This window comes from Lineus longissimus, chromosome 10, assembly GCF_910592395.1.
Source record: "Lineus longissimus chromosome 10, tnLinLong1.2, whole genome shotgun sequence".
In the NCBI taxonomy this organism is placed as follows: domain Eukaryota; kingdom Metazoa; phylum Nemertea; class Pilidiophora; order Heteronemertea; family Lineidae; genus Lineus; species Lineus longissimus.
This window is the reverse complement of record NC_088317.1, coordinates 15,859,110-15,873,129: the sequence shown is the minus strand read 5'-3', so window position 1 is coordinate 15,873,129 and position 14,020 is coordinate 15,859,110. Positions and strand designations below refer to the sequence as shown.

The window sequence follows — 14,020 nt, the reverse complement described above, 5'->3', positions numbered from 1 at the left end:
TTCAGATCTCGGACATTGTAGCAGCTACTGTCATCAGCTTGGTTGTGACAGTGTCTAGGACGAGTGAAGCCGGCTGGTAACTACTATTCAGATCTCGGACATTGTAACAGCTACTGTCATCAGCTTGGTTGTGACAGTGTCTAGGACGAGTGAAGCCGGCTGGTAACTACTATTCAGATCTCGGACATTGTAGCAGCTATACTGTCATCAGATTGGTTGTGACAGTGTCTAGGACGAGTGAAGCCGGCTGGTAACTACTATTCAGATCTCGGACATTGTAGCAGCTACTGTCATCAGATTGGTTGTGACAGTGTCTAGGATGAGTGAAGCCGGCTGGTAACTACTATTCAGATCTCGGACATTGTAGCAGCTATACTGTCATCAGATTGGTTGTGACAGTGTCCAGGACGAGTGAAGCCGGCTGGTAACTACTATTCAGATCTCGGACATTGCAGCAGCTACTGTCATCAGATTGGTTGTGATAGTGTCTAGGACGTGTGAAGCTGGCTGGTAACTACTATTCAGATCTCGGACATTGTAGCAGCTACTGTCATCAGCTTGGTTGTGACAGTGTCTAGGACGAGTGAAGCCAGCTGGTAACTACTATTCAGATCTTGGACATTGTAGCAGCTACTGTCATCAGCTTGGTTGTGACAGTGTCTAGGACGTGTGAAGCCGGCTGGTAACTACTATTCAGATCTCGGACATTGTAGCAGCTACTGTCATCAGCTTGGTTGTGACAGTGTCTAGGACGTGTGAAGCTGGCTGGTAACTACTATTCAGATCTCGGACATTGTAACAGCTACTGTCATCAGATTGGTTGTGACAGTGTCTAGGAGAGTGAAGCCGACTGGTAACTACTATTCAGATCTCGGACATTGTAGCATGCAGCTACTGTCATCAGCTTGGTTGTGACAGTGTCTAGGACGTGTGAAGCTGGCTGGTAACTACTATTCAGATCTCGGACATTGTAGCAGCTACTGTCATCAGATTGGTTGTGACAGTGTCTAGGACGTGTGAAGCTGTTTGGTAACTACTATTCAGATCTCGGACATTGTAAATTGTAGCAGCTACTGCCATCAGCTTGGTTGTGACAGTGTCTAGGACGAGTGAAGCTGGCTGGTAACTACTATTCAGATCTCAGACATTGTAGCAGCTACTGTCATCAGATTGGTTGTGACAGTGTCTAGGACGAGTGAAGCTGTCTGGTAACTACTATTCAGATCTCGGACATTGTAGCAGCTACTGTCATCAGATTGGTTGTGACAGTCACAGTGTCTAGGACGAGTGAAGCTGGCTGGTAACTACTATTCAAATCTGGGACACTGTAGCAGCTACTGCCATCAGCTTGGTTGTGAGTTTCTAGGACGTGTGAAGCTGGCTGGTAACTACTATTCAAATCTCGGACATTGTAGCAGCTACTGTCATCAGATTGGTTGTGACAGTGTCTAGGACGAGTGAAGCCGGCTGGTAACTACTATTCAGATCTCGGACATTGTAGTAGCTACTGTCATCAGATTGGTTGTGACAGTGTCTAGGACGAGTGAAGCCGGCTGGTAACTACTATTCAGATCTCAGACATTGTAGCAGCTACTGTCATCAGATTGGTTGTGACAGTGTCTAGGACGAGTGAAGCCGGCTGGTAACTACTATTCAGATCTCGGACATTGTAGCAGCTACTGTCATCAGATTGGTTGTGACAGTGTCTAGGACGAGTGAAGCTGGCTGGTAACTACTATTCAGATCTCAGACATTGTAGCAGCTACTGTCATCAGATTGGTTGTGACAGTGTCTAGGACGAGTGAAGCCGGCTGGTAACTACTATTCAGATCTCGGACATTGTAGTAGCTACTGTCATCAGATTGGTTGTGACAGTGTCTAGGACGAGTGAAGCCGGCTGGTAACTACTATTCAGATCTCAGACATTGTAGCAGCTACTGTCATCAGATTGGTTGTGACAGTGTCTAGGACGAGTGAAGCCGGCTGGTAACTACTATTCAGATCTCGGACATTGTAGTAGCTACTGTCATCAGATTGGTTGTGACAGTGTCTAGGACGAGTGAAGCCAGCTGGTAACTACTATTCAGATCTCGGACATTGTAACAGCTACTGTCATCAGATTGGTTGTGACAGTCACAGTGTCTAGGACGAGTGAAGCTGGCTGGTAACTACTATTCAAATCTGGGACACTGTAGCAGCTACTGCCATCAGCTTGGTTGTGAGTTTCTAGGACGTGTGAAGCTGGCTGGTAACTACTATTCAGATCTTGGACTTGTGGCAGCTGACAGCAGTGCACATCCTACAAGACTGTCCCTGCACCAGGATTTATGACAGAAATTCTAGCCTGCAGACACCAACGTTAGGGAAAAAGTGGGGAGGGAAACACAGCAGGACATTGAATCGACAAGCTGCTGAATCTCGCCAAGGGGATTAAGATAGTTTGGGCAGGTTGAATGATGAAGAATGATCAGTTTAAAGTCCAGAGGTCCAGTTTTTAGGAATTTACCCAGCAGAGTCAAAAACAACATGTCACAACCGCGTTTTTTATAAAAAGATATTTTATTTCACCTGAACTCCACTAAAAGTCATATCAAAACTATACCCAAAATGAAAATCCATGCATACAAACTGAGTAAGACCTTGAATTTGAAACTAAACACTTTCAAATGCTGCTTGGCTTTGTACAAAAATATTGAAGCAGTCAAAGCTAGAATTGGTTGTTTCAAGTTCAAAAACCTTCACTCGAGCACATCAGCAAACAGTTAATAGAGACTCAACACAATTAAATACATTTACCAGAAATAAAACGGTACCGTTACTACGAAATGCCATCAATACAGCTACACAAGAACTGCACAAAGTCATTTTGTTTCGTATATACAATTGTTATTTACAACAAATTTTCTACACCCGTCAAAAATTTTTCAATCCAATGTATTGTAATAAGCAAATCATTTCAGAATTTTTACAATTTGACAGCTTCACGAGAAAAAAATTATTCCATGCAGTGCTGCCACAAACTAATTCATTCAAAATAAAAAACAGCTGGCAATTTTGTGTGATTTCATCATACATGTTGAAGACACATCAAAATACAGCAGATGTTTTGTTTGGTACAGGAATATATTATACAAATATGTAAACATACATTTGCATTGATGCATTTGGAACTCTGATTGACGATTCAGATAAGCCTCTTAATTGCTTTAAAGGACATTGGGTGATATGAATAAAGACTAGCAATTGCTTTTACTGAAAACCCCATGTACATTTACACTAGGCCTTTCTGTACAAAACAGAAGTAAAATCATTTACTAGTCTTTATTCATATCACCCATTAAATGTGAGAAATCAGCTATATCTTTCTGAGTAACGCTCCATAAATAACAAGACATTATCATTATTAAATATGATCCACGACACCATACAATTTCATTGACCATGTTGACATTGCCACGATAAGAAAAGTGATTAATACAGGCTGCACTACGAAACAGTTACTTCTTGGCCCCCCTGCCTCTACCAGCCTTGATTTTCCCACCCCTAATACCCTTTTTTCCTGGCCCTTTTCCCTTTTTACCCTTGGCAGACGGTCCCCCCTCTTCAGATACAACTCCAGCCTCTCCATCTTCCTTACCCTGTACCCGCTGCCTCTTAGCTGCCTTCTTAGCTTCAGTGAAATAAGTGCTAGGTTCTCTATCCTCGAGAAATCCAGCATCCTTGGTTTGGGATTCTGGAGCCCCAGGCTGTAATTCTCCTTGCTCGACTGCATCAAGGGCCTGGCTGAGGATATCATCATCCATATCCGAGCCAAATTCGTCCAAACTTTCATCGGACAAGTTAACTTCATCTCTTATCAGGGAAACATTTGGCTTGGGTCTCAACAAGGCAGCGTTCTTCCCACGTCCACCCCTTTGAACACCTCGCCCTCTTCCCCTGCCCCTACCTCGAGCTCCTTTTCCACAGCCCACCTCCCCCAACAAGGAATTCCTGTTTTCAAATGAGACAGCACGCTCTGCCACAGCATCAGTCTTTTTCGCTCTAGTTAACCTACCTCCCCTACCCCTCCCTCTAGCAACTTTCCCCTTACCCACCTCCCCTGCCAAGGACTCACTGCCATCCAATGCAACAGTACTTCCCCCAACATCATCAGCCTTTTGCCCTCCCCTGCCCCTACCTTTCCCCCTGGCACCCCTTTTGCCACCTCTGCCTCTCTTAGGTGCCAAAACTGGCCCCTCACCCTCAGAACTATCATGCCCTTCACTCAAGTGCCCCAGGGCAAAATCCAGATCCTTATCATCTGACTTATCCAAATCAGCACCCGCAATCAAAAACCCATCTCCCTCAACAACTGACCCCTCCTTATTGGGTGCCAATTTCTTCCTATTCCCACCACCCCTCGTATTTTTAACATTACCACCTTCAGCCGGGACTATTTCAGAGTCCAAACTTGCCATGGTACTTTCAGCCACAGAATCTGGCTCAGCACTTTTTAGTCCAGCAGCTTTTCCCCTCGGTTTTCCAACTCCACGCTTCCTCCTGGGAGCCCCGTCTCCACCATCCTCAGCAGCAATCCCATGCTCCGTCTCCTCCAGGTCACCTTCTGACACAGCAGCAACCTTCCCTTTCCGTTTTCGCCCCTTCTTCACCTGGGCAGCGTCCCGTTGCAAAACCTGCGTCGCCTTCGCAACAGCCTTCTTCAATCTCGCCTGGTCAGGCGTCTGCTTCTCTGGCTCACTGGCGCCACCTGCTGGTGGTCCAGCAACACGATTCAGCGCCCGTTTCAACCGTTTACTCTTGACGTTTCTCGTTCCAGTTTCGAGAAACGTCGGCTTGAAGAACTTTGTGATTGTCTGTTGTATCTGAAAGAGTAAAGGTATGCCTGCAACATCAGGGCTGCAGTGGTGCAGTAGTAAGATTCAGGCCCACGACCAAGAAACGGTTGGATCAATTCCCATTCGAATCATGACATAGTTCCCAACTGGTTGAGCCCTTCTTGTGGGCTTCACGACGAAAACTGGTTCATTTTTATGACTTTACGGATGTTGTTGTTATCTACATGTACAGTAGAACCTCTCTGTTAAGGACACCCTCGGGACTGACAAATGCTGTCGTTGATAAAGAGGTGTCCTGATTAGAGAGGTCAAATTGAATGGAAAGTACCAATTTTGAACCAAAACTAGTGTCCTTAATAGAGGTTGTCTTTAATAGAGAGGTGTCCGCTAAGAAAGGTTCCACTGTACCAGAAATACCAAATCATTCTAAAGCTATTTTGGATAGTCAGAAACTAGAATGAAAGATGATTTTGTGACAAATAGTTGCCGTAAAAGGGTAAATGCTAAAAACAGATGGTTTTTCAGAATTTCTTTGGACTGGATTTGACCCCAACTCATCCTTAATAGAGAGGTCTCCACTAAGGGAAGTTCCACGTTACTTACCGTTCCTGCGTTCATCTTTTTAATCACAGGCAGCAGCAACTCATCTGTTTTTGTCCTCGTCCATCCAAACTTCCTCGTAGCGAAATCTCTCAAAAGGTCAAGGTCAGGTCGACCCCAGGTAAACGTCTCAACGGATGCATCAATGGCCGGATTAAGGAAGGCGTCAACAACTGCTGCGCTGGGAAACCCGGATTTGATCTCGAGGTGGCGTAATTTTGACTTGATTTTCGTCTCGCTGGGAATGATGACTTGCTTTTGTGCTTCATCCCACCATTCTCTTGAAATTGAAAACAGAAAATTTTAGACAACACACTTTCTCCTCTTGAGGTAGTGTTGGAGTAAGGGTAGGAACATAGCTTCCACAAGCCAAAGATGGAGGGCGTCAGCCTCACTAGGAGGCCCCCAATCACATATATCTCTGCAATCTTATTTTAAACATACAGTAGAACCTCTATTAAGGACACCTTCGGGACTGACAAGTGCTGTCCTAAATAGAGGTGTCCTGATTAGAGAGGTCAAATTGAATGGAAACAACCAATTTAGGACCAAAACTAGTGTCCTTAATAGAGAGGTTGTCCTTCATAGAGAGTTGTCCGCTAACAGAGGTTCCACTGTATATGAATTGACCCTCGAAAGACGGTTTCAGACAAAAGATCCACCTAAAGGAAAACAGTCGCTTACTTGAACTTTTTGAGCCCTTCATATCCATCGCCAGGAAACTCGGCCATGATTTCCACGGCAGTGACCGGGCCGACTCCCTGAATCCCTTCCGTGTAATCACAACCACACATCAGCGCTATGTTGATCAACTTCTCCCGGTCAAGGCCTGCAAAATAAACATGCTATTGAATGGGGAGACCAGTGGTAGTGGCAGTAGAGCCAGGCTCATAATCAGGAGCTTGTGGATTCGATTCTTGGACGTATCAACGTCTAAACAGTTCTTCTTCTGCGTTCAGAATTTCTCTCTATTCTTCATCAGGGAGCAGGTCTGAAGCACATGAAGTGGAGTCTGCTCTCAACCTCAATATTCACATTGAGGAGATTCTCATAAGCCTGTTTAGTGAAGGTATTTTCCGACTCTGAGTCAGCAGAGTCGATAGATCGTCACCTGTTGCTTTCAGTCTAGTTGGAGGATGTTAAGATTTATCGCAAATCTCCCCGGACACTCCCGATGGAACTCTTCAAATCACAAACCTAATTTCTGTTTGATCGCCTCCAATCTGTAGCACTCCACCAGCCTGTCCTGATTGAAGAAGTTCTTGTAGACCGTCTTTCCGCCAAACAGCCAGGTGTCGCTGTCCTCGGTGATGCTGCCGTCACATTGGTCAGTCAAGTCCAGATAGGCACACTGTGCTTCAGCTTCCATTGGACTTAGGACATAGGGTGCCCCGAACAACGTCAGCAATCCCTGAATAATCAACCTAAAGGGGTCAGCATTCGTGATTACTGGTTGTCCAAGTAAATAGAAATGCAGTTACACACAATGCCGGAGTCAGTTGTAAAGCCATTCTGACTTTGGGAGTTTTTTTAGGGGTCGGGGAGTGCGGAAAAGGCGGAAGTTTCGGTCCCTTTTCAACCAGAAAAACAGAATACAGCTAGGGGGCATACATGTAGTAATCATTTCTCTGTTGATTCAGCAAGCACTGATCTTGGGGTAGCTACTGCAAAAACCTTATTTTGAGCTATCTCCGATAGACTATTTGCCCTGGAATCTGAAACAGGGTTGGTATGAGACGTGGGTGCTGAAATTGTCAAAGAGCCCCAACAAGAGAAGGTTGTTCTCACTTGAAAACACTCACCTGCGCCTCGCTGTACATCTGTTCCGTAATCGTCCTTGCCATCATTTCATGCTTAGCTCGTTCTTTCAGCAGACTCTGCTTTGTCACAGCAAGACTTTCCAAGATATCATCAACATCGTCTTTCGTCAAATTTTCTATCTGGCTCCCAAGATTAACCGTCTCTTCAACTGCATCATCGACAAGCTCAGTTGCCGTGGAACCCTCGTCGGTTGCTATGGTAACTGCATCTGTTGCCATAGCAACTGTTGAATCAGGCAGTACGGTTGGCCTTTTTGTGGTACTTGGTTCGTCTGAAGGGAGGCTGTTGATGTTTGGCTCAACCACAATGAAATCATCTGAAAATTACATCATTCGATATAAGAATTTGTTTTACTAGTAAAATGAAATGGCCAAAGCCATTTTTTGCATGTCAGAAGCCCAGATCATGTATCAAGTTTACACTGACAGTCACAAGTTGGATGACGATCTGTCTATTGCCGTCAACACTGTTAAAAAGATAGCCTCTTTGGGAGCAGCTGCCCTGGCTCTGAATTCACCAAATACCACTGCTTAACCTTTTCAGCCCGATTTCCCTGCAAAGACTTAAATTATTTTTCGAATCGAAATGTAAGGTTTTTGGATATACATGTAATTTGCAGGTCTGCATCTTAGCTCAGCATCTATTCTTACCATCCTCATCAGTTTCCGCTTCATCACTGGAGTCTGAGATGACAGCAACAGACAGACTTCTCTCTTTTATCGAATCAGCATCCCTGTCAACTTCATCAGAATCCGAATCACCAGACTCATTAGTGTCATCGTCATCACTGATATCGCGGATGACTTGTACTGCCGACTCCGTAACTTTTTTTGTCACCAAACCATTCTTCCCTGAATTCGTGCCGCTAACATTATAAGACCTTCCAGTGTTCAAATTAGGCCTAATCCAAGCGCCACCTTTATTTCGAGTTTGACCACAAGCTACACTCTTCGTACTCGGATCCGATAGGTCTCGTGGATTTGCTATTTCCTCCAAATCTGAATCATCTGAGTCCAACGTCACACAGCTTCTTTCAAGTCTTTTTTTAACACAACCGGGGTGATTACAAGTGTGTACAGAGCCTGCTTGTAACTGCGTTGGGCCCTGGACAGATTTTATCGGCGTACAAACCTGACTGACAACTTCAATATCACTATCGGACGAAGAACCAGTCATGTCAACCGTCCTCTTTGAGGGACCAGTCCGAACCGCGCCACCAACTTCATCCGTTCTTTGATTCGATTCAAGCGGCGTGCGAACATATTTGTCATCCAAATAACGCAGCGTATCAGAATTTAGCGGAACTGACACACGCCGCTGAGAAGGTGGTGATACTTCAGATGGAAGCTTTTGTGTCACGTCCATTACTTCAATGTCCGATTCCCCAGATTCACTTTCCACGGACCCGCCAACCCTGGTGACAATTCTTTTCGGAGCATCACTGCTTTTTCCACCTTGTGGTGACCTGTTGTTACAAGGGGGAACAAGCTGGCAATTTATTAATTTTCCACTCTTGGTTCGTATATGGACGTGTTTGCGATATCTTACATCTTTGAGGGTCATCCCCTCCTGGCCTATGAACTCAACATCTGAACCACTGTCATCTAATTCCACCACTTCTGCTGCAGCAGACAGCTTTTTATTGCCCTGGCCTTGTCCTTCTGCTGAAGCAGATGATGGTTGACTGTCTTGGCCTTGACCTTCTGCTGGAGCAGACATTTTTTCACAGTCTTCACCTTGAACTTCAGTGGAAGCAGAAGGTTTGTCACTGTCCTGGCCTTGAACTTTTGTGGAAGCAGATGATCTTTCACTATGCTGGCCCTGAACTTCTATTGATGGAGATGTCTTTTTACTAGCCTGGCCTTGAGCTTTTTCAGTGTCGTGACCTTGACCTTCAGGTAGTGGCACCCTTTGTTCAGCTGACTTGACACTCTTAACAGTGGAAGTATCAGCTGCAAAATTCGGTTGGGAATCAACTGAAATTAATTCAAAGACCTTTGAAGAAGTACATGTCCTTGCAACCCTTTTTGCCGGCAGTTTCACCGGGGCGCAACTTTTCTTCGGACTTGCTGCAATGTTGTTTTTCACACCCTTCAAAAATATGACATGCGACGCATCCCGCGACATAATTCGCCGAGATTCAATTTCCTGACTCCCAGGGAGCGTATCAGCAACGCCCTCTATACTACGAGCGTTCATTTCCTTCCTGGCGTGTTCGATATCATTGGTCAGTTTGCTCTTTTTGATAATGCGCGACATTTGGAAATTTGAGAAATCACTGGAATCCTGCGGGAGGTCCTGTGCACCGCTCCGATGACTTTGTTTCCGAGTTTCTTTCAATTCTGTCAGTATCTCGTGTCTGATCTCGGGGGGCAATGCCTTGAAGTCATCACTGGTCACGTCTATCTCTCGAAGGTCTTGAAAACTAGACTGCAATGAAATGTTGAGAAATCATTTTCCACTTCACTTGAATGCACAATGTACAACACTTGTTAGACAGCTGTATTTTCAGTGGTTCACAGAAGTGTAAAAACACTTTTTAGAGAGCTACATTTCAGTGTTTCATAGAAGAGTACAACACTTTTTAGAGAGCTGTATTTCAGTGGTTCACGGAAGAGTAAAACACTTTTTAGAGAGCTGTATTTCAGTGTTTCACGGAAGTGTAAAACACTTTTTAGAGAGCGATACTTCAGTGTTTCATGGAAGAGTAAAATACTTTTTAGAGAGCTGTATTTCAGTGTTTCATGGAAGTGTAAAACACTTTTTAGAGAGCTGTATTTCAGTGTTTCATGGAAGAGTAAAACACTTTTTAGAGAGCTGTATTTTCAGTCTTCCTTGGAAGCTTTTCAATCAAAATAGAATTTTAAATTGTTCTTTAGTGAGAGACATTAAAGGACCAGTGGCATTATTAAGAGCTAACGTCAGCATAGTCACTTTTCACTCAACAGTAGCAATTAGCATAGTCACTTTTCACTCTACAGTAGCAATTCCCAACATTGAATACTGCAGCACATAGAATAGAAAATTAAAAATCTGACTGAATCATCAAGCTGTCTCGATTTTAATGCTGACTGGTTCCAAGTGAGCTCTTCGTGCAGCGATCATCTTTGCGTGGATCAAACTTACATGGATGATCTCTCTCTGCTCGACCCTTTCCTCCCAGGACGAATCTGGCTCGTCGTCACATGACCTGGAAATGGCGATGAAATTAAGATAAGCATTCGTATGGCATGTTTACATGGACAGCTTGGTCAAAAGTGCTTATTTTTTAAACATCTGCCCAGTAAAGTGTTAGTTTATTTTAAAAGAAGTTAGGCACAGATTGGTTTTTTTATCTATGAGTGAACTTGCAGCTACATGTTTTATATATAAAACTGTGAAAATATGACTTTAAAAAAAGGAACAAATAACAAAAATGGAGTCAGTAGAGAAATCTTTTGATAAAACGCCAGTGAGTCCGACATGTTCAAGTCAAAGGCGTGGGAAAACACTGCTGCAGGAATGACATTACATGTACATCTTAGGAATATTCTCACCCCAAGCATGCCAAGCCTTCTTCAATGAAAACCGGTTAATATGGTTAAGGTTGGGTTGTGAGTGAAACCCAGCCTTCTCTATCATTCCTGGACCTACACTGACTGTTCCAGAAGTGGGTTTCACCTAGAATCTAAACCCAGCCCGCCTCATGACGTTGTGGTGGGATGGAGATGGACCGAGCCACCAAGAGACTGGGCTCTCCCGGACTTACCCCGACTGTTCCGGAACCGGTGGCAGATGAAACAGATCCTGCTCGGACGTCGAAGCCAGTGGCAGAATCGCTGTGATATCGGCAGGTTCTTTTCCAGCAGCCTTTCTCAGTGCCTGGCCCTGAATAAAGTTTGCCAGGATTTTTTCGGTTGATTTCTTCGACTTGATATCGGCGAGGTCTGCCTTCTGTTTTCTTGCAGTCTGAAATTTTAAGATAGTTTGCGTGCAGGGATTGGACTTTGATTTTAAGTGTCTTTCCCTGACTGTTTTGAATGTCTCTTTAACAGTGCCACCCAGGGGCTGTCAAGTTTGAAAACGTTTCTTTTGAAGAAAAAAAATTTTTGAGGAAAAAAAAAAATTTTCAGGAAAAAAAGGAAAAAGAATTTTAAGTATGGCATAGGCCTTTAATAAGAAAGACCATTGTTTTCACCTACGATGGTTTGTCTCTTGAGGACTGGTACTCCCCCATCGAACACGAATATCGGCTTGATCCTGTAGAAGTAGAGTTTGCAGAGACGATGGAACAAGCTAAGGAGATGGGCATTTGGAACCGCTGCGCCGTCTTTCCCCCGGACACCTTTTGTCGACTTGTGTAGCCAAATACTCACATCTAAGATCGTCAAGGAAAACACGATACAACCAGCCTCGCCGAAATATATCACCAGCATAATTTGACCCTTAGAAAGTTTATGTCACAATGAGTAATTTGACAAACATCTTCTTCATTACCATTGTTTTAAATTTCTTATGTTTTACACCAATGTTTTACTAATGTAAAGTGCTCTAGTTTTTTTAATATTTTCCTTTATTACCATTGTTTTAAATTTCTTATGTTTTACACCAGTGTTTTACCAATGTAAAGTGCCTTAGAGCTCGTTTTACCTGTATGGGGCACTATAAAATATGGTAATTTAATTTAATTTAATTTAAAGGTAGACAGAGTTGGCAGACCGCACAGCACTTGACTTAGGCTAAAATTGTACCACCTCATACATATCCTAAAAGTGTCATATTTTTTCATGTCTCATTCGGATTCCCTATGTTCCCTTCCCCAAGCAGGTCTTTGCTTCGAGTAGTCCAAATATGATTACATTACAACACCCTGTCAAAAATATTTGGAGTTGAGAACACTGAGATGCAGCACCAGTTTTCAATTTCAAAAAGGATACCAATAGCAAGTACTTTTCCTTCCAGGGACTCCAAGGTGACTGGTCTCCCAGTTGACTGCAGTAACTGCCATAACCCCTGGACTCCCATGGTTCAAAGTATGACCGACTGGTTGGCTACCTAGATGAATGGAAAACAAAATTTTGAATGTCAAGTTTTGGTAAATACATGGCTGGGATGGATCACAGTGGAATTAATTCTCAATCTGTGGTTGATATGCTAAATCCACAGACTCAGGCCATCACAGAATACACTTTTTGATAATATATTTAAATAAATGTGGTTTCACTGGTCAGTTTAGAACTTGTATTTTGACAGGGCCATAATGCGCGAGTGACGATTTGATGGATGTGCTGTACGGATATAATTTTTTCTCAGGCTATCGGTATTATTGGAATGTTTTGAAACTTTATTATGCTATTGGCAAAGGGTTCTTCTTGACAAATATGAAATTTTGTGCGGATTGATTGGTCCTAGGTGTACATTTTCAACCAAAACTTATGAACACCAATGTATGCACAACACATTGATTGTTCAATAGAGGGCTCCGGCCTTCAAGTTTAACCGATTTGTTTTTCAGAAAAAAAAGATCTGAAAAGTTTTGGAGATAAAATAAATGTTCACTGGGCTGTAGGCTAACACAATCAATTGAGTGTGAAAATGGCCCCCGCCCCACCCCTTGGAAATAATAAGCCCGAGGACTGTAGGAGTTTTGTCGTCAAAATGATGACAGTTCAGCTTTAATTTCAGAGATTGTCAAACAAAAACAAATTACAAAAACGGACTAAAACTTACGCAATCAACACTACATAGTCATGACTAATCAAAAACAATGCACATGATTGCAATGTTCACATCATGCATATTACAATTTGATGACAACATCAACAGGATTGTCAAAATAACGGAGTTTGACTGGTGATTTTGGCACAAATTCGCAAAAATAGACTTCATGACTCGGGTGAGTGACCCGTACATTGTTGGAGTTAATAGCCCAGCCGTCGATACAAGTGCATTGGTCTAAATAGGGCTCTTCCATCAGTGGGAGGTACTATCCGCGACTAGCTTTTCTTTCAGAGGGAGATGGTAATACGAATTTATACAAGGCGTTTCGAAAAAAATATTGAGTTACTACTATTATATGCACAATACTGTAAAATGTACAAGAGTACGATAAATAAACTATATATATATATATGTTTGTCATGATCATCATGGAAAAGGATCGCCTGCCTCCCCTTAGCCCACAAGAAACCTTTTTATGCACATTAGTTTTTTTTACCCCCAGATGCAGAAATTCGAAAAGAATTTAAAGGGACACTATAGACTAGGGCGGACAAGTTAAAGTTACAGAAAGTCCCCAATGGGGATCTCTCGCACCTCACAGTATGTCTAAACTATTCAAGCTTTTACAAGGAATATATTTAATGCTGAATTTAACTTGACCCAGTGCCCTTACTCTGTATGTTGGTCACCTGAAGATGGCCAATTTAACCCCCATGCTCCTGCCTATAGTCCCCCTTTAAAAGATTTTTCCCTGCTTAGGTACTCCAGAGCACTGGACTTTCCTCGACCCCTCACCCATACATGTTTTTGATGACATAATGGACTACAAAGGATGCTACTGCTTGGGATGATATTACCTTTTCGAATTATTCCCGACATACACAGCTGTGCTGCAAAGCAGGGACTGTAATAGATGCAATAATCATTCGTCATCTTCGCGGGAGGACTCGTTTAAATGCTGGGATGTCAAAGCTCTGGGTAGTGCGTATTGCTTTTAGGGGGTGCCCTATTCCCCAGGGAGAGGCTTTCGAATAATGTGTTTTTCATACAGATTTGGGTTCTTT

At 43.3% G+C, this 14,020-nt stretch overlaps 1 protein-coding gene across 1 annotated transcript; it reads right to left on the bottom strand.

The window, feature by feature from the left end:
• Positions 1-2,563: 2,563 nt before the first annotated feature.
• Positions 2,564-13,132, bottom strand: LOC135494964 (DNA excision repair protein ERCC-5-like). Its single transcript, XM_064783333.1, has 11 exons — positions 12,966-13,132; positions 12,173-12,290; positions 11,438-11,613; positions 11,005-11,204; positions 10,383-10,446; positions 7,907-9,686; positions 7,238-7,572; positions 6,633-6,846; positions 6,120-6,264; positions 5,439-5,715; positions 2,564-4,862 (listed from the first exon to the last, which is right to left on the bottom strand). Exons 2-11 carry the CDS (start codon positions 12,258-12,260, stop codon positions 3,498-3,500), a joined length of 4,644 nt encoding a protein of 1,547 aa, XP_064639403.1. The 5' UTR covers positions 12,261-12,290; positions 12,966-13,132; the 3' UTR covers positions 2,564-3,497.
• Positions 13,133-14,020: the final 888 nt, after the last annotated feature.

Bases quoted from the DNA above. Each gene is read 5' to 3' on its own strand.
- LOC135494964 (XM_064783333.1), bottom strand. From the start codon at position 12,260: ATGGGAGTCCAGGGGTTATGGCAGTTACTGCAGTCAACTGGGAGACCA. The intron at 5,716-6,119 runs GTAAGCGACTGT...TTCAATTTCAAG, and splicing joins GAAGGGCTCAAAAAGTTCAA to AGAATGGTGGGATGAAGCAC. The intron at 4,863-5,438 runs GTAAGTAACGTG...TTACTCTTTCAG, and splicing joins AAAAGATGAACGCAGGAACG to ATACAACAGACAATCACAAA.